The 18,148-nt window shown below is 42.6% G+C and overlaps 1 protein-coding gene across 1 annotated transcript; it reads right to left on the bottom strand.

Moving 5' to 3' along the window:
- Positions 1-264: 264 nt before the first annotated feature.
- On the bottom strand, positions 265-11,211 carry LOC307006221 (uncharacterized protein). Its single transcript, XM_079626981.1, has 8 exons — positions 11,168-11,211; positions 10,742-10,791; positions 10,424-10,636; positions 10,116-10,212; positions 2,158-9,673; positions 1,703-1,975; positions 1,509-1,612; positions 265-880 (listed from the first exon to the last, which is right to left on the bottom strand). Exons 4-5 carry the CDS (start codon positions 10,209-10,211, stop codon positions 2,570-2,572), a joined length of 7,200 nt encoding a protein of 2,399 aa, XP_079483107.1. The 5' UTR covers position 10,212; positions 10,424-10,636; positions 10,742-10,791; positions 11,168-11,211; the 3' UTR covers positions 265-880; positions 1,509-1,612; positions 1,703-1,975; positions 2,158-2,569.
- Positions 11,212-18,148: the final 6,937 nt, after the last annotated feature.

The raw sequence follows: 18,148 nt of genomic DNA, 5'->3' as shown, positions 1-18,148 counted from the left end.
TGCAGTGGCAAAAAACACGACCCGGTTGCACACGAGTATATTATATTGTTGTAAATGGCACATAATAAATGTTGAGTATATAAAGCTCATTTAAATGTAAGCTTTTAAATGACCCGACCACTTACCATCTTAAAGAACCATCTGTGAATATACCTGGATCTTCTCTGAAGTTCACAAGAAAATATTCATACTGTGACAATGATGACTAACTTTCAATAACATTCAATAAAGACAAAAACACAGTGTGTGTCAATTAACCAAATGTTTATTTAAAAGATTTTTTTAAATGCCTGTTGTGTCAAATTCCACGCAGCAAATGGATTAGATCAGGGATGGGCCACTTGGGTCCTGGAGGGCCACTGTCCTGCAGAGTTTAGCTCCAACCCTAATTAAACACACCTGAAAAAGGCAATCGATGTTTTCAGGATTACTAGATAGATACAGGCAGGTGAGTTATCATCAGGGCTGAAGCTAAACTCTGCAGGACAGTGGCCCTCCAGGACCGGAGTTGCCCATCCCTGGATTAGATCCTAGTGTTGTATTAGTTATTAGATATACTTTGTATTAAAATTATCTTTAAAGCATTACCCCTAAGATTATAAAAATATATATTTTTTATTTATTATGTACTAGTTTAGCCTATAGTGCTGAGAATTTTGTTGTGAATACATTTGTAAAAATGCTCTTTATTTGAAGGAGTGGGTAGCTCTGAAAAGAGCCGTTGTTGTCTTTAAAAAGACATTTGGTTTCAACTTTGGAGTTCCACCCGCAGACCGTCTCTCAGGTTTGCTCAGGAGAAGCTGGTTTCAATCTGCGCTCAGGTGAACTCGGTCTCTGGTGTTTCTATGCTGAATGGCACGCATCTGTCTCCCTGGATATCCTGAGGGCAGAGGAGATAAAACGTATATGATAATGTTAGTGAATTTATTTGAATTGTTTACTTATTGAGCAGCATAGTTGATGGGTCAGATGTAAGCCTTTAGTTTTTACATCAAATCATACATCTTTGAACAAAACCCATGGTTTTTCCTGCATTTAACTTTTTTAGCATTTATTAATCTTTGTTAGTGATTTTTACATTTACTAATACGGTACATTGTTCAAATCAAAAGTTGTAAGTGTTAACATTAGTAAATGCAGTGAACTAACATGAATAAACATTGAACAGCAGTTTTTAAAATAAATAACTGTCAAAAAGTTCATACTGGAGTGATTAATATCATAAAGCACATAGCAAGTTGTTGTTAGCTAGCTGTTCATTTTATTCAATTGTTAGCTATATGTTAGAAAATTAAGACTATTAGTTAAAACAAACCTTTTGATTCTATTATTTTTATATGCAATATGATTATATAACAAAATTATGAAATCCAGTGGTAAAATCTGCTCTTTTTTTAAAAATAAGAGAGCAAGATAGGACAACGGTGTCTGTTGGCCACCAACGAAGACATTTGACGCGGGAAAAACCCTGAAACCATTGTATAATAAAATGCACTGAAATACTACACCTTATCAGTAGTATTGACCTCAGTGTGCTTCTTCCTCTGCTTCTTCATCTGCTTCTTCATTCTTCAGAGTTGTCCTCAATGCCATAGTTATTTGGACCCGTTCTCTGGGCAAAGAAATTAACAAATGAACAATAGGATCACGAATACACCCATACTAATAAAAATTAAAAAACAAACTCAGAAATAAAACTTACGGAAAGAAATTGACACACAATCTGGTATCCAGCTCGTCGTCGTCATTGATGTAGCACACGTGATCTTCTCAGACAATCTCACTTCATTTGGATGGTTCATGAAAAACATAAAAATTAAAATTAGAGATTCAAATATAACATTTCCATTCAAACGCGGTTATGAAAAGCAGTAGTACACAGCTAAAGCAAAACATTTTAACACTTAGCTTTAGAAGGTAAATTGCACACTCATATCCAGACAGGACTGCTATGGTCTCCCAATTCTTCCTGCAACTTTACAGAAGGGCACATATCAATCATAGAATAATAGCAGGGGACTGCATATCCCGCACAGATTGTCACAAATTTTGTAGATTGAACATCAATTCAAGTTAAAATGTATGTTATAAGGTCAAAATCAAACATTACAATGGTGTCTTGCTACTTCTCTCTTTCCCTTGTCTTTTATAACTTACTGCCACTGTTGCACTGACTGTCTGTGTCCTCCCTGGAGCTGTCACGCTAGTCCTCTGTCCTTCCTGCTGCTGCTGCTGACGTTGCTCCTTCCTCGTAGCTCAGTGGTATAAACCCTTAAATTGACCTAACCACAATCTCCTAACCACAATCTCTAACGCCACAATCTAACCGCAACACGACCATACGCGCCAACCCGTTTGATGAAGGCTGTCGAAGTCCCGTTGATGTCATGAATCCAGGTCCATTGGCAACGGTTCCGTATGGCATAACAACCCAACCATACGCGCCCAACCGTTTGTATAAGGCCGCGGAAGCCCCACTGTAGTCATTAGTAGCGGATGCAGTGGCAAACGGTTCCGTATGGCATACTAGCTACCGCAACATACAACAATACCGGTCCATCACAAAAACTCATTTACGCAAAATACAGTACACGGGATTGTGATAACTATGATAACTATGCAAGACACCTGACTGAAGGCACAAATCCGGATGAGAGATGTATATATGATCCAGTAGAGTGTTCTTTTTGGTTGTTGCTGTGGTGATCAGTTGCGTGTATCCTTTAGACTGGAACAATTCCAGAACAGTTTTATTCCCTGCGCTGAGGTGATCCTCATTAAAATCTCCACAGATTAGTACTGGATGTTCGTCCACGATGTCCAAATAATCCAGCAGACTCTTCAAGTTTTTCGAGAACTCTTCAAATCCGTAGTGTGGCGGCCTGTACACAGCAGCGATCGTTGCTTTGATCGGGCTATCCACTTTGATGACGACATACTCCAGATCGGTCACATCTTGTATAAACTGCCTAGGCTGAGCAGAAATATGCTCTTTGCAATATATTGCGACTCCACCACCAGCTTTCTGTGCAATTTCTTGGTGTGTCGAGTAGGAGACATGTCTATTTCGCATAAATGCGTTGTACCCTTCCAGTTGGACGTGGGGTGTCATGAGTGACCCGGTCAGGTGAGTTTCCGTCATGCAAAGAATATCCGACAGAAGCAGTTCGTGATGGCATCGGATATCTTCGATGTGTGATGACAGTCCTTCTGTGTTGTGATGGATTATTTTCAGCGTTTGATCCAAGTTGGTTTCCCTCACCTGCTGTAAAAGCGGCATGATTCCTTCGAATGATGCTCTCGTCATGTTTTCCAACGATGCTGTGACTGTAGCATCGGCATAGATCTTCTTTTCGCTGAAGTCCGTGATGTGTAGTCCACGAAGCGAGGTCGTTCTGCTGAGGGCAACGTAGGCCATTCCCGGCTCGAATATCTTCTTCAGTGAAACCACGGCATTCTCCAACGTCATGCCTTGGACTTTGTGAGCTGTGCAGGCGTAGGCCAACTTGATGGGGAATTGTCGACGAACGGCTCCTTTCCTCAGACTTTCTTCGGATCTCTCGATGTACACACAGTCGTCGTCTTCACCTTGCACCCTTTTGCGGTTTTTCTTCCCTGCATGTGGATTGTCGAGCTGAAGCCCTAGCATGTGTACGGTGTCGATTCCATCTTTTGTCTTATTGACAATACGAGAAATCTTCCCAAAGCACCCATTGCATAGACCGTCCTCGACATCCAAATTCCTAGTCACCATTATGCGTACTCCCAACGCAATTTGTATGGTGTCAGGCAAGTCGTCCTTTTTACCGGTGACGGGCCTCGCTTGTCTCTTCATCCCTCCCGTTCTTGGGTCTTTCCTGTAGTCTTCGGCATCGATGGTAATGATGTCAGTGTGAAGAGCATGGATTGTTTCAGTGTTGTGTCTGTGGACTTCCTTGTTGGTGGCAAATACGTGCAGTGCATCACACGGGCAGTCTTTGGGGTCCTTCACAGCCTGGAGCAACAAAGCTCGATCTTCTTCGGCAAGGTCGTCGGTCTTCTGCTTCACCCGTATGCGGTTTAAAAGTTGGGCAAAAGCCAAGTCTTCTTTCTGACGCATGATCTCGGAGAGAGTAACCATTTGGAAATGGTCTTTCCAGAAGTCCAGGACATCCTCTTCGTACACACAGAGGGGTTTGGCTTTACCCAGAGGTGGCAGTTGATAAAAGTCGCCCACGGCGAGGACAGAGATTCCCCCGAAAGGTTTCTTGCTGCCTTTGATCTGCTGACATCTCCAGTTGATGTAGGCAAAAAGATCCTTCGAAATCATGGACACTTCATCGATGATAAGAATCTCCACGTCGCGTAGTTTTGCTCGTAGTTCGTCTAGGGCATTTCCAAGTCCTTGATACGGTGGCTTCAGATTCCTTGGAAGTTTCAAAATGGAATGGAGTGTTTTACCGGAAATATTGAATGCGGCCGTTCCAGTAAACGCACTCAAGAGCACCGTAGGCACGGAGAGATCCCCTTCCTCCCGTAGTCGAGGCAGTTGTCGCAGAATCTTGGTCGCTTCTGTGTGTATGCACTTGATGACGTGCGATTTGCCACAACCAGCACCACCTGACACGAAGTAGAAAAACTGTTCTGGATTATGACCCCACACACGCTTCTGACACCACTGGCAGATCGTGTAGAAGATGGCTGCCTGCGTCTCGTTTAGACTTCTAAACAACCTCCTGACAAATTCGATGCTCATCTGCGGTGCCTCTATTTGTGGCACGACTCCATCTCCATGTTCAAGAATCTGAAATTCTGGGACATCATCTTGTACATTCTCATCATCTGGATTGATGTCTTGTCGTTCTGCAACGCACTCTAAACGATCCACTTCAATTTCAGGTGCAAAAGCGGTCCATGCGTTCTCGGATGGCCCTTGCTGTTGCAGCTGATCGAACGCCTTATCCACCTCGTCGCCGTGTTTTTCGAACTTTCCCTTGTTCGCTTGTACTATGGCAATGACAGGGAAGAGCAAACCAGGGTGAGTAGGTAGTTTCACCCTTGCACTCTTGTAAAACGTCTCATACGTTGGAAATCTAGGCGGTTTTAGCTGTTCGTTGCTCCTATGTGGCATATAAAGCTTGAGCAATCTACTGTAAAACTTTTCGGGTTGTTTTTCCTCCGAAAAACGTGCATACCTAATAACGGCAGCCTTCCCAGACGTTCTTTTCTGAAAAAAACCCATGCCGTTGAGCAGCTGGTGAACATTCTTGCCTTTCGTTTGTTGACCGTACACGATGCGGCACTCCGAAGCAAAATCTGCAAAACACATCTTTTCAAAGTCGTGCGTTTGAGGCCTTGCTCTGTATTTATCGATCATCCCTGACATCCACACATCCTCCGAATCCGGATTTTTATTTTGTAGGACGCTTAGGGGAAGACTCATCTTTAACGCGTCATCATCCGTCGGTAGAAACACAACACTACGTGAACACTTCTTCAACGGTAAGCTGCATGTTCGTGCCACCGACTCCTGAGCGCTAACTTGCCTGTGTTTGGAGTAGGCTTGCATTATCTGCTTCATTTCATCTTCCTCGCTAACGTTCGTTTCACGCACACTCTTGATCACGTTCTTAAGTAAATCGCCCATTTCATTCTCCGGCTTGGAAATGTACGAAAGCATATACATAACGCAGCTAAAAGCGTCAAGAACGAACTGAATGTCCATATTAGCGTTCCATGCCCTCAACAAATCGGGATTGTATCCATTCACCCAAGACTCCTTTGGATCACGCTTCAGCAGAATCACGTTGGCATTGGACAATGCTTTGACGTTCTCATTGTAGTCATCGATGGACAACTTACACTTTGTCAGTAGCTCTGACAAGCTGGCAAAGGAGGCTTGGGGGTCATTCAACAGATCCCACACCGGCTTGAGTTTTGTCCTGGCTTCGCTCATTGCCTTTTGAGCAGCCTCCCGTCTCAACTTACTTCGTTCTGATTCCTTTTGGGCTTTCTCGTGCTCTTCTTCAGGACGCTGTGGTTGTTTAGATGCAAACATGCAGCTTCCAGATGGAGAAGTGTCCGTGTCATCCTCTTCTTCAGGACGCTGTGGTCGCGGACGAGTGATCGTGGTGCTAGACACCGGTAGTTTGGGGAACCCAAATCGACACAATACATTTCCCTTCTTACAGGACTTTGAGTGGTTCCTGCTGTGAAGCTGGACCTCTGTGACGATCCGGTGAAGCTCAGGATCAGCCGAGGAATCGGGCAACTGGCAGGTTATGTTGCGGTCAATAAAGTCACAAACATCCTTATCAGAGTCCTTTTCAAACCCGGGTGCGTCCTTTATCCAGACAAGAAGATGGATATGAGGGCTTCCTCTAGCTTGAAACTCCACTCGGTAAAAGTAGTCCTCAACTTTACCAATGGGTTGGGCAGGCGACAAAAGCAGATGAGTCATTAGCGCATCCACCCGTTTCTCAAACATGCGCATGACAGTGACTGGGTTGCTTCGGAGGATTTCACACTTTGTCGCCCAGTCAAGCTCGGAAAAGTCGACGTGTTCACCTTGCTGGGCCTTGATTGCGGTTATCACTTCAGGCCATCTCATTTCGGCTGCACTGAATGTGCAAAAAAACGTAGGGGTTCCTAACTGTCTAATCATTGCCTGTAGATCTCTCAAAGTTTTCTCCCAATACGATGGAGTGCCTCTCAGTGGTTGCATGAACCGCGTGGCGTCTCTGTTGTGTACCAATCTTTCAATCTCCCGGTTGTCTTGAAGCAGTCTGTTGGAAATTCTCCGGCCATCTCTTGTGACAGGTTTGCCTTTTCGCAACTGGATAGACATGCTGTTTCTAGCCAGGTGCGTTTCCGTTACAAACTGTGCAAAGAAAAGATAACTCTGATCTTTTGCAAAACGCGTGTCCACGCTGAACAATCTCGCGTTGAAATACATACTGGGAGATATTGAAATTTGTCTTTCCTCGTCAATGGAATTCTGTCCAGTGGGGAATTGAACAGGGAACGCCATGGCTTCCAGTTTTGGGATTTTGAAAAATCCAACAGGCTTATGTCCTTGTGCAGGTGCGATACTAAATATTCCCTCACCGTACGACAAGATCTCCTGTCCGATGTCGGGCGGCTGCATGCACGTGTCTAATGTGAGGCCGGGTCGAAGCTCATCCTTTTCCTCAACGCTAACTTGTTGCTCATCCTGCTCAGCAACATCGACTTCTTGTTGCTTCTCAGAGACATCAGCTTCCTCGTCTAAGTGACTTTCAGTGACATCAGCTTCCTCGTCTAGGTGACTTTCAGAGACATCAGCTTCCTCGTCTAGGGGACTTTCAGAGACATCAGCTTCCTCGTCTAGGGGACTTTCAAATACAGCAGTTTCTCTTATGGAGATATCCCTGTATTCTGAATGCATTGCTTTCAGCTTTGATAAAGCTGCAAGCACGTTATGCATATTCACAGTCTGGAACTGCTGGTATCCTTTAAACTTAACGTGTCTCTTCAGCTTCACCTGCAGCAGCTGGGCCTCACTTCTTGGTCTTGGCAGAGAGTTGACAGTCTTCTCCATCTCAGAGGGCACACACACGACGGCACCACGTACTGCTCTCTGCTGTCCTTTGGGTAATGAAATTATTTTTGCAAATGGTAAAATTTTTGCAATGAGTTGACGTTCAAGGACATTTAATTCATCCAATTCCGCAGGGATTGGTGGCAACTCCAGTTTGTTGGCTGCTGCAATTGAAGACATCTGTCCTCTCTTAAGATGGTTGTCACAAGTGTGGCAAATCCATTCCTGTCTTCTCTCTTCCGGAAATACGCAGGAACCTGAGCAGGCACTGACACAAGCGTGAACATACTTCCCGGTTAGGCAAGTCGCTGCAATGTGAACGTTTTTGTCATATCTCGTTCTATTACAGGCCCTGACTTGATCAGGAAACAGGGCTCTGTGGCAGACTGTGCAGACATGTGTAGGGCCATGCTGAATCTTACACCGGAATGCATGTATGGCACTTTCCATCGCTTTGTTAACCAAAGGCTGGGGTGTTTCCTGGCTGGAACGGATGTAAGGTTTATATTTCCTTTTTATCCTGAGTGCGCATTGCAATCGATGAAGAACGTGATATGTAACATCACCGGCACATTTCTGGGTCTTGTGCAGGGTACATCGCAGTATGTGATGTGCTCTGAACTCTGGGTCGCCTGCATATCTCTTAACCATGTAGGCTTTCATTTTCCTCTGGAATAGAGTATCGGTGCTGTACCTCCTAACCATATTGTCTTTCATCTTCTTCTGGAAGAGAGCATCTGTGCTGTATCTTTTCTTCATGTAGTCTTTCATCTTCTTCTGGAAGAGAGCATCTGTGCTGTATCTCTTCTTCATGTAGTCTTTCATCTTCTTCTGGAAGAGAGCATCGGTGCTGTATCTCTTCTTCATGTAGTCTTTCATCTTCTTCTGGAAGAGAGCATCTGTGCTGTATCTCTTCTTCATGTAGTCTTTCATCTTCTTCTGGAAGAGAGCGTCTGTGCTGTATTTCTTCTTCATGTAGTCTTTCATCTTCTTCTGGAAGAGAGTATCTGTGCAGTATCTCCTCAGTATGTAGTCTTTCTTTTTGTTTCTGAAAAAAGGATCCTGATGATACTTTTGTTTAATGACTTCTTTTTTCTTTGTTTGGAATTGCAAACAGCTGACATACTTCTTTCTCTCATATTCCTTTTTTTTATTTCTTCTTATGAGACTAGATGCAGTTGTGCCCTCAAGTTTTCCACGTTGTTTTGAAAATGTTGATGTTTTACGCATTTCTTTTCTTCTCCTGTGCTTATTTGTTTTATATACCACATCTGGGTTTTTAGCTCCTGAGCCAACCAGATTTACATTGGCTCCAACATTTGTTATTGGTTCCTGTAGAGCTGAAATCACTAGTGATACCTGTTCACAAACAGATGTTGAAGGCATCTGGACAGACTGTTGCTCTGTTTCAAAAGATACAGGCATGAATTCATAGCTGGTCTCATCACCACGATCCTGGAAGATCTTGAGAACTCTGTCTGCCATGTCACTCAGGTGGGTGAAAGTCAACATGACAGCAGTTCCATGGCCAGTAGGATGGGGCAAGCCTGCAGCAGTCCTCGAGTGAGAATCAAAGTATCCGTACCGTCCAGATCCGTCTCTGAACACAGCAATACACTCAGGAGCAACAATGAGCAAAGCATGCCTGACATCTGTGGAGAGACACTGCAGTCTTTCAGTGAGTGGAATGCACCACTCTTCAGTGCCAGGGATCCCTGTGGCTCTGAGGTATCCGATCATCACTCCTGACTTCAGCACATTGTGTGTCCGGTTAAATGATGCAACACTCAACGGTATTTCCTCCATCGTCAGAAGGTTGCGATTAAACTGTCTTTCAGCAATAAGCTGCAATTTAATGCTGACATATAACGCATCTCCCTCCTCTAGAATTCTATCAAGGTCAGGCATCTTGAACGCAATCCCTTCACTCTGGTTGGCCAAAAATGTCAACGCTACACAGGTGCACTGATGATTTCTTGAGAAACTGTCATACCTATAATCACCCTGACAATGAGATGCCTGCACAGACAAAACCCTGGGTGCAATATCACCACCTTCTGCATGCATTCTACCTGAAAACTGAGCTACAGCTGCACTGGTGCTTGCCTGTTCAACCTGTAAATAATCATTCATGGAATTAGGCTGCTGGTCAAAATTAGTGCTCTGTGTTAAATTTTAAATCACAATTCATAGTGTTTGACATAAAGACATTTTTGAAAAGTTATAAAGAAACTAAAAAAAGGCAAAAAATGTGTTTGTAAATTATGATACACTTATTATCTCAATGTTTTTTGAGCATCAAATCCTCATATATTCATATTAGAATGATTTCTAATGAGCTGAGAGACAGCTGATGCGAGCTTGACTAAAGTGACCAGCTAGAACTAACGCTAGGCTGGATTTAATCATAAGGTGTAAATTGCAATCAAGGTTGTTCTTTTTTTTTTACAAATCAAGCACTCAAATTTAATCGAGGAATCATAACAGTCCTAGTCCCAAACATTAAGGTGCCCTGAAATTAGCATGTTGAAATCCAAGACACAGATATCAATAGTACCTGGTTATTCCTGGAGGCTCTGGTCTGTTCATCCTCAAGGTCCTCCTTTCGCCGACGCACTTGTTGAGCCTGAGATCTCTTTCCTTTCCGCGGCATCCTTTAAAATATGAAGAGATAAAAAGAATAATTGTTGACAAATTTATCTAACTAGGTAACTTCTAAAAGTAGAGATTTTACTTTCAATACTCAAAACATCAAAATTAACCATGTATTTATTTTTAATCCTCAAAAGTAATGCATAATAAAATACACTTATTTGTTAGTCAAATTCATTTTGACAGGACATTCTCCCTTTGATAGGCACATACTTTGAAACGTCTCCCGATGTAACTGCTGTTGAGCCTGAAAAGATAACAACTGTAGTACTCTCAGGAAGAAAAAACAAAACAGTTAAACAACAATGAAAGAGACACTGTGTAAACTTGTAAAATATATCTTTTTTTTTTCTTTTCTTTTTTTTTGTGGGTAGTGGGGGTGAGAAATTAAATGCTCTCTGCAGAAAACGCCAAAACACAAGGAACCTGTAAAGACACAGAACAGAAAGACGTATTAGAGCACAGGGACTACAATTATGGTGATGTGATGAAAATGTCATAGTAAAGCTAAGAAACCATATTAATACTAACCAAGGAGAAAAGTGCAGCAGAAGATGCAGGTTGTGCTCTGATCAGTCAGTCTGAAAAAAATAACAATAACAACATAATGAAAAATGACTAAACTCGAGTTAACTATACATAACTTATTCAATATTAATTATATATTTATCTCAAGAATCTTTTTTTATCTCAAGAAGAGTCTTTTTCTTGAAGTACATTCTTTTCAAGAAGCAAAGTTATGTCAAATATGCGTCCTAAAACCTCTGATGGACTGGCCATCCAAAGTGGTTTGGAGAATGGATGGGTAATTAATAGTTTCTTGCATAAACAAAACAGTTTTTATTTTAATAGCTTTTTTTTTATCCTGATAATTTTTTAACTATAACTATTTTCTAATCAAGAAGCCAAATCTGAAGCATTTTGTATTTGTGGCCATGTCCCTAATTAAACCTTTACCTTTAAAATGCAGTAAGGATTCGTGAAAACACAAGTATTCTGAAACAGAGAAACAAGAGTGTCATAAAATTCAACACCACACTCACAACCCATGTAACTTGAACTTTCATTGCAAATAATGCTAACACTGGGGGGAAAAACTTTCTGAAAATTTTCACCTCACTCCACTGTAATTTTCTACAAAAATCTACACATTGTCATAAATAACCTGAAAATACTTTAGTTTATTAAGGTTAAATCTTGCTAACCACTCTTAAAATAAATGGGGAAAGTACTTACTTTAGGAGGTGTTCTGAGTAATTGATTTGTATGTAACACTTTATAATATGGTTTGATTTGTTAACATTAGTTAATGTATAACAAACCATGAGCAACACATGTGTTACTGTATTTATTAATCTTTCTTAACATTAGTTAATAAATATACAGCTGTTCATTGTTTGTTCATGTTATTTCACAGTGCATAACTAATGTTAACAAATACAACTTTTGATTTCAATAATGTAGCTATATAAATGGTGAAATTAATATTACAAAAGATTAATAAATGCTGTAGAAGTGCAGTTTATTAATAGTTAATGTTAACTAATGAAGTTAGAAGTTAAACTAGTGTTTAATAAATGCAACCTTATTGTAAAGTGTTATCGATTGGTTTCAGACGTCTCGTGAATTTAGTTCAAAGTGAATCGGTTCAAAGGAGTCATAGTTCGCGAATTTGACGTGTAACGTTACTATCCCAGTAGTTAGGACATCGCATAAGATTGTGCACGTCAACACAGAAAACATTTCATCACTGGGTAAGTTAGTTTTTTTCTCGTTTATTTAAAGTGTAGTTTATGTCAGCTGAATGTGCGGAACGCTTTTCAGAGAAGATAAGGCTAATTGTTTTTCAGCACAATTCACACCCAGCGATAATTCAGGAAAAAAATCGTGAAACTTTGTTGTTCCGAACTTTTACCATCGTGTCATTTGAATTTGATTAATTGAGCGAGGGAGAGACAGATTTGCAGTGCTTTAAAGACGGTGAGGGCGCGCGCGCGCGGTTCGAGCTGGGGCGCGCTCTCTCTCTCTCTGCTCGTTCTTTCAGTGCGCGCCCTGTCACAAGCACAGCACAAGCGCAGCAGTAATCTATCACTCACCGATCAAATCAAGCTTTGGCGGGACAAAAATTTCGCTTTGGAGGCAGCCAAAACATTTTTCAATGCAGGATAAACCCTGAAAAAAAGCTGTCTACTGTGCAAAATTGTTTTCTTAAACATTATATTTGCACTTTGTGGTTTATGATTAGAAAATTGTGTCAGTGAGCGTGCACTGAAATCTGCTATCAACGTATTTCTTCACCGGTGACTAATCTAACCGCCTTCGATTGGATGTTGCATTTTTAAACTCAGCAGAAACGCGTCTGATTGGCTGTACTGCTCAACGCTGCCTTTGATTGACGTGAAGCGACCTGCATCAACGACACTTCATTCTAACATCCATCCATATGCATGAATGTAAAATAAATCAAACACACAAAATATAATTTTACGTTTTCACACAAAGATATAAGTGTGGCTAGCCTGTAAGCCTTACTTTTCATACATTACCATCTTTACAGAGAAAAGGGTAGCTTCAGTGTAAACACAACTGATATAAACTAACGTTACACCTCATATTAATACCAATAACATTGCCTACATTATATTTGCACTTTATTGTTTATGATAACTGTCAGTGTGCGCGCACTGGAATCCGTTCTCACCGGAGACTATAACTTTGATTGGGCGTTAAATGTTTTACCTCAGCAGAAACGTTAAAATAAGCGCCAAAATGAATACACTCCTCACACAGCAAGTAACGTTAAGCTATAGCTACACAAACATCAAAAACCAAAGGACGCAATACAGCCATCAAACACACATATCATTTAACGTTTTTACACAAAGACGCTGTAACGTTAGACATTATCATACATTACAATTTTGACAGAGAAAAAAAAAAGTTCTAGTGTTAGCAAAAACGATAAAAACCACATCTCATATTGTAATACAGATAATATTGCCTATATTTAATTAAAAAAAAGAGCTGCGTTTGACATTACAAGGCTTTATAAAACAGCATATTTGACAATAACCATCTGAACTCACCTCAAGAGAATAATGCGGGAAGTTTGCAGTTCTCCTCCGGTGAAGTCGATCTCTCAGCCAATCAGCAGCGAGCTTTGATTGTACGACCAATAGAATCACACCTTCTAGTGATGAGTCGGTCATGAACGATTCGTTCATCGTGAACAAATCTTTAATATGACTCGGAAGCGAATTGTCTCGAAGCTGTGTCCGAAACCGCCATAGACAGTATAAACCGCTCACTCCTTCACTCATTCACTAACCCCTATAGCACTATAGGAGTAATGAAGTGAGTGAATTCGGACGCTGACGTGCACTTGCTTCTTGTGTATCCTTCTGTTAGCAAATTAAAATATCATGCATCTCAAGCTATAATTTAATACTGAGCAACAGTGCGTAGTATGTATGTAATGCTCTTGTCAATCATCAGTAATGGAGCAAACATATATGAGAAGCTGTGTTATATCCCTGCTAATAAACTATTTTATACCCTTGCACAAAAACATATTTGGGAAGGAAGCTCCGCCCAACCTGGCAAAACGAATGCTGGTTACCCTAGTTACTGTTTCATTCCTATGGATAAAATAAGATATCTAAACAATTTTAATTAAAAAAACTTGTTTTTATGTGCCACAGATAAAGGTTTTTTAAGGAATAAAAGAAAAATCACTGAAACTACAAGTCATTTTGTAATTAAAGTAATTCATGTTGTTACACGTTTATACCAAACAGCATGTTTGGACTATCAACTAGTCTTTGAATATCATCTCATAAACTGTATGATTCAAAAAAAGCCGAACTCCATGTTTCTACAATTTTCTAAAATTTTCTGGAGCTGATATATGGCTTGTATATGTTTTATGGTTGCTAAGGTATTTTGGGTGGTTTCTAGGCAATTGCTAGGTGGTTGCTATGCGGTTGCTTAGGTGGTTGCTAGGGTGTTCTGGGTGGTTGCTAGGCGGTTGCTAGGCAGTTACTAGACAGTTGCTAGGGTGTTCTGGGTGGTTGCTAGGCGGTTGCTAGGGTGTTCTGGGTGGTTGCTAGGTAGTTGCTAGGGACTTCTGGGTGGTTGCTAGGGCACCACAGATGGTTACTATGGGGTTAGGGCTAAGGTTAGGAGTGAGTTTTTATAGAGTATTTAAAATCTCTATTAAACGAGTGCATTATAATGAGTGCACGAGGCCTGCGGCCTCGTGCCTATAGCTTATGGTTGCTAGGGTGCTGTAACTGGTTGCTATGGTGTGGCTATGAAGATTTTAGGCCATTCTGGGTGGTTGCTAGGCAGTTGCTAGGGTGTCCTGGGTGGTTGCTAGGTGGTTTATAGGGTGTTCTGGGTGGTTGCTAGGCAGTTGCTAGGGTGTTCTGGGTGGTTCCTAGGCGGTTGCTAGGCAGTTGCTAGGGACTTCTGGGTGGTTGCTAGGGCACCACAGATGGTTACTATGGGGTTAGGGCTAAGGTTAGGAGTGAGTTTTTATAGAGTATTTAAAATCTCTATTAAACGAGTGCATTATAATGAGTGCACAAGGCCTGTGGCCTCGTGCCTATAGCTTATGGTTGCTAGGGTGCTGTAACTGGTTGCTATGGTGTGGCTATGAAGATTTTAGGCCATTCTGGGTGGTTGCTAGGCAGTTGCTAGGGTGTCCTGGGTGGTTGCTAGGTGGTTTATAGGGTGTTCTGGGTGGTTGCTAGGCAGTTGCTAGGGTGTTCTGGGTGGTTGCTAGGGCACCACAGATGGTTACTATGGGGTTAGGGCTAAGGTTAGGAGTGAGTTTTTATAGAGTATTTAAAATCTCTATTAAACGAGTGCATTATAATGAGTGCACGAGGCCTGCGGCCTCGTGCCTATAGCTTATGGTTGCTAGGGTGCTGTAACTGGTTGCTATGGTGTGGCTATGAAGATTTTAGGCCATTCTGGGTGGTTGCTAGGCAGTTGCTAGGGTGTCCTGGGTGGTTGCTAGGTGGTTTATAGGGTGTTCTGGGTGGTTGCTAGGCAGTTGCTAGGGTGTTCTGGGTGGTTCCTAGGCGGTTGCTAGGCAGTTGCTAGGGACTTCTGGGTGGTTGCTAGGGCACCACAGATGGTTACTATGGGGTTAGGGCTAAGGTTAGGAGTGAGTTTTTATAGAGTATTTAAAATCTCTATTAAACGAGTGCATTATAATGAGTGCACGAGGCCTGTGGCCTCGTGCCTATAGCTTATGGTTGCTAGGGTGCTGTAACTGGTTGCTATGGTGTGGCTATGAAGATTTTAGGCCATTCTGGGTGGTTGCTAGGCAGTTGCTAGGGTGTCCTGGGTGGTTGCTAGGTGGTTTATAGGGTGTTCTGGGTGGTTGCTAGGCAGTTGCTAGGGTGTTCTGGGTGGTTGCTAGGGCACCACAGATGGTTACTATGGGGTTAGGGCTAAGGTTAGGCACGAGGCCTGCGGCCTCGTGCCTACGAGTGAGTTTTTATAGAGTATTTAAAATCTCTATTAAACGAGTGCATTATAATGAGTGCACGAGGCCTGCGGCCTCGTGCCTATAGCCTATGGTTGCTAGGGTGCTGTAACTGGTTGCTATGGTGTGGCTATGAAGATTTTAGGCCATTACTTATTGGCTGCTGGATAATATAAATCCTCTGAGGGAGAGAGAGGGGGAGACATGCAGGGGTGTCAGGCCCTTTGTGTCTGTGTGTGTGAAAAATGACAGTTGGGATTTGAATTTCTGAAAATTCCGCAATGTTAAGTCAATGGGACTTTTTTGGCCGCTTTTTCGTCCGCTGTGCGAACATCGTACACCCGATCGCTTAGAAAAGATATAGCACACCTCTCCTCAATGAGCCGGTCGATTTGACACCTCACCCAGGGGTCTGTGACAAACGGTGCGGGGCGAGTTTCGCGCCGAACTTTTGGGCGGAAGAATAATAATAATAAAAAAAATAATAAGTATGGAGGAGAACACTAATGTTGCTTTGCCTATAGGCAAGCACCATTAATAAGTTTAAATAGGATTTCAGTATGTTGGCTTTCACAAGCCAACTTAACTAGAACGTACATTTCCAGAAGAAAATGTGAATGGTGCTTGCAGTGGCAAAACTCGACACTCACGACTTGCTAGAGTGTGGTACATAATTGCATATGAGCCAAAAACCATGTCTGTACGATGTTCTGGTGGTGAAATATGGCTTATTCATGTTGTTCAGATGGTTGCTAGGTCGTTCTGGGTGGTTGCTAGGGTGTTTTGGGTGGTTGCTAGGGTGTTCTGGGTGGTTGCTATGGTGTTGCTAGGGAGTTCTAAGGTATTTTGGGTGGTTGCTAGGGTGTTGCTAGGGAGTTCTGAGGTATTTTGGGTGGTTGCTATGGTGTTGCTAGGGAGTTCTAAGGTATTTTGGGTGGTTGCTAGGGTGTTATGGGTGGTTCCTAGGGTGTTTTGGGTGGTTGCTATGGTGTTGCTAGGGTGTTTTAAGGTGTTTTGGGTGGTTGCTAGGGAGTTCTAAGGTATTTTGGGTGGTTGCTATGGTGTTACTAGGTGGTTGGTAGTTTTCACAGATGGTTACTATGGGGTTAGGGCTAAGGTTAGGCACTCGGCCGCAGAGTATTTAAAATCTCTATTAAACGAGTGCATTATAATGAGTGCACGAGGCCTGCGGCCTCGTGCCTATGAGTGAGTTTTTATAGAGTATTTAAAATCTCTATTAAACGAGTGCATTATAATGAGTGCACGAGGCCGCAGGCCTCGTGCCTATAGCCTATGGTTGCTAGGGTGCTGTAACTGGTTGCTATGGTGTGGCTATGAAGATTTTAGACCATTACTTATTGGCTGCTGGATAATATAAATCCTCTGAGGGAGAGAGAGGGGGAGACATGCAGGGGTGTCAGGCCCTTTGTGTCTGTGTGTGTGAAAAATGACAGTTGGGATTTGAATTTCTGAAAATTCCGCAATGTTAAGTCAATGGGACTTTTTTGGCCGCTTTTTCGTCCGCTGTGCGAACATCGTACACCCGATCGCTTAGAAAAGATATAGCACACTTCTCCTCAATGAGCCGGTCGATTTGACACCTCACTCAGGGGTCTGTGACAAACGGTGCGGGGCGAGTTTCGCGCCAAACTTTTGTGTGGAATAATAATAAGAAGAACTAGAACGTACATTTCCAGAAGAAAATGTGAATGGTGCTTGCAGTGGCAAAACTCGACACTCGGTTGCTAGAGTGTGGTACATGATTGCATACGAGCCAACAACCATGTCTGTACGATGTTCTGCTGCTGAGATATGGCTTATCCATGTTGTTCGGGTCGTTGCTAGGGTGTTCTGAGTGGTTGCTAGGGTGTATTGGGTGGTTGCTAGGCGGTTGCTAGGGTGTTCTGGGTGGTTGCTAGGCGGTTGCTAGGTGGTTGCTAGGGTGTTCTGGGTGGTTGCTAGGCGGTTGCTAGGCAGTTGCTAGGGTGTTCTGGGTGGTTGCTAGGGCACCACAGATGGTTACTATGGGGTTAGGACTAAGGTAACGAGTGCATTATAATGAGTGCACGAGGCCTGCGGCCTCGTGCCTATAGCTTATGGTTGCTAGGGTGCTGTAACTGGTTGCTATGGTGTGGCTATGAAGATTTTAGGCCATTCTGGGTGGTTGCTAGGTGGTTGCTAGGCAGTTGCTAGGGTGTTCTGGGTGGTTTCTATGGTGTTCTGGGTGGTTGCTAGGCAGTTGCTAGGGTGTTCTGGGTGGTTGCTAGGGCACCACAGATGGTTACTATGGGGTTAGGACTAAGGTAACGAGTGCATTATAATGAGTGCACGAGGCCTGCGGCCTCGTGCCTATAGCTTATGGTTGCTAGGGTGCTGTAACTGGTTGCTATGGTGTGGCTATGAAGATTTTAGGCCATTCTGGGTGGTTGCTAGGTGGTTGC

Source organism: Phoxinus phoxinus (assembly GCF_949152265.1).
Source record: "Phoxinus phoxinus genome assembly, chromosome: 10".
NCBI classification, from domain to species: Eukaryota; Metazoa; Chordata; class Actinopteri; order Cypriniformes; family Leuciscidae; genus Phoxinus; species Phoxinus phoxinus.
Note: the sequence above shows the minus strand (reverse complement) of the source record. Positions and strands in the feature narration are given on the sequence as shown.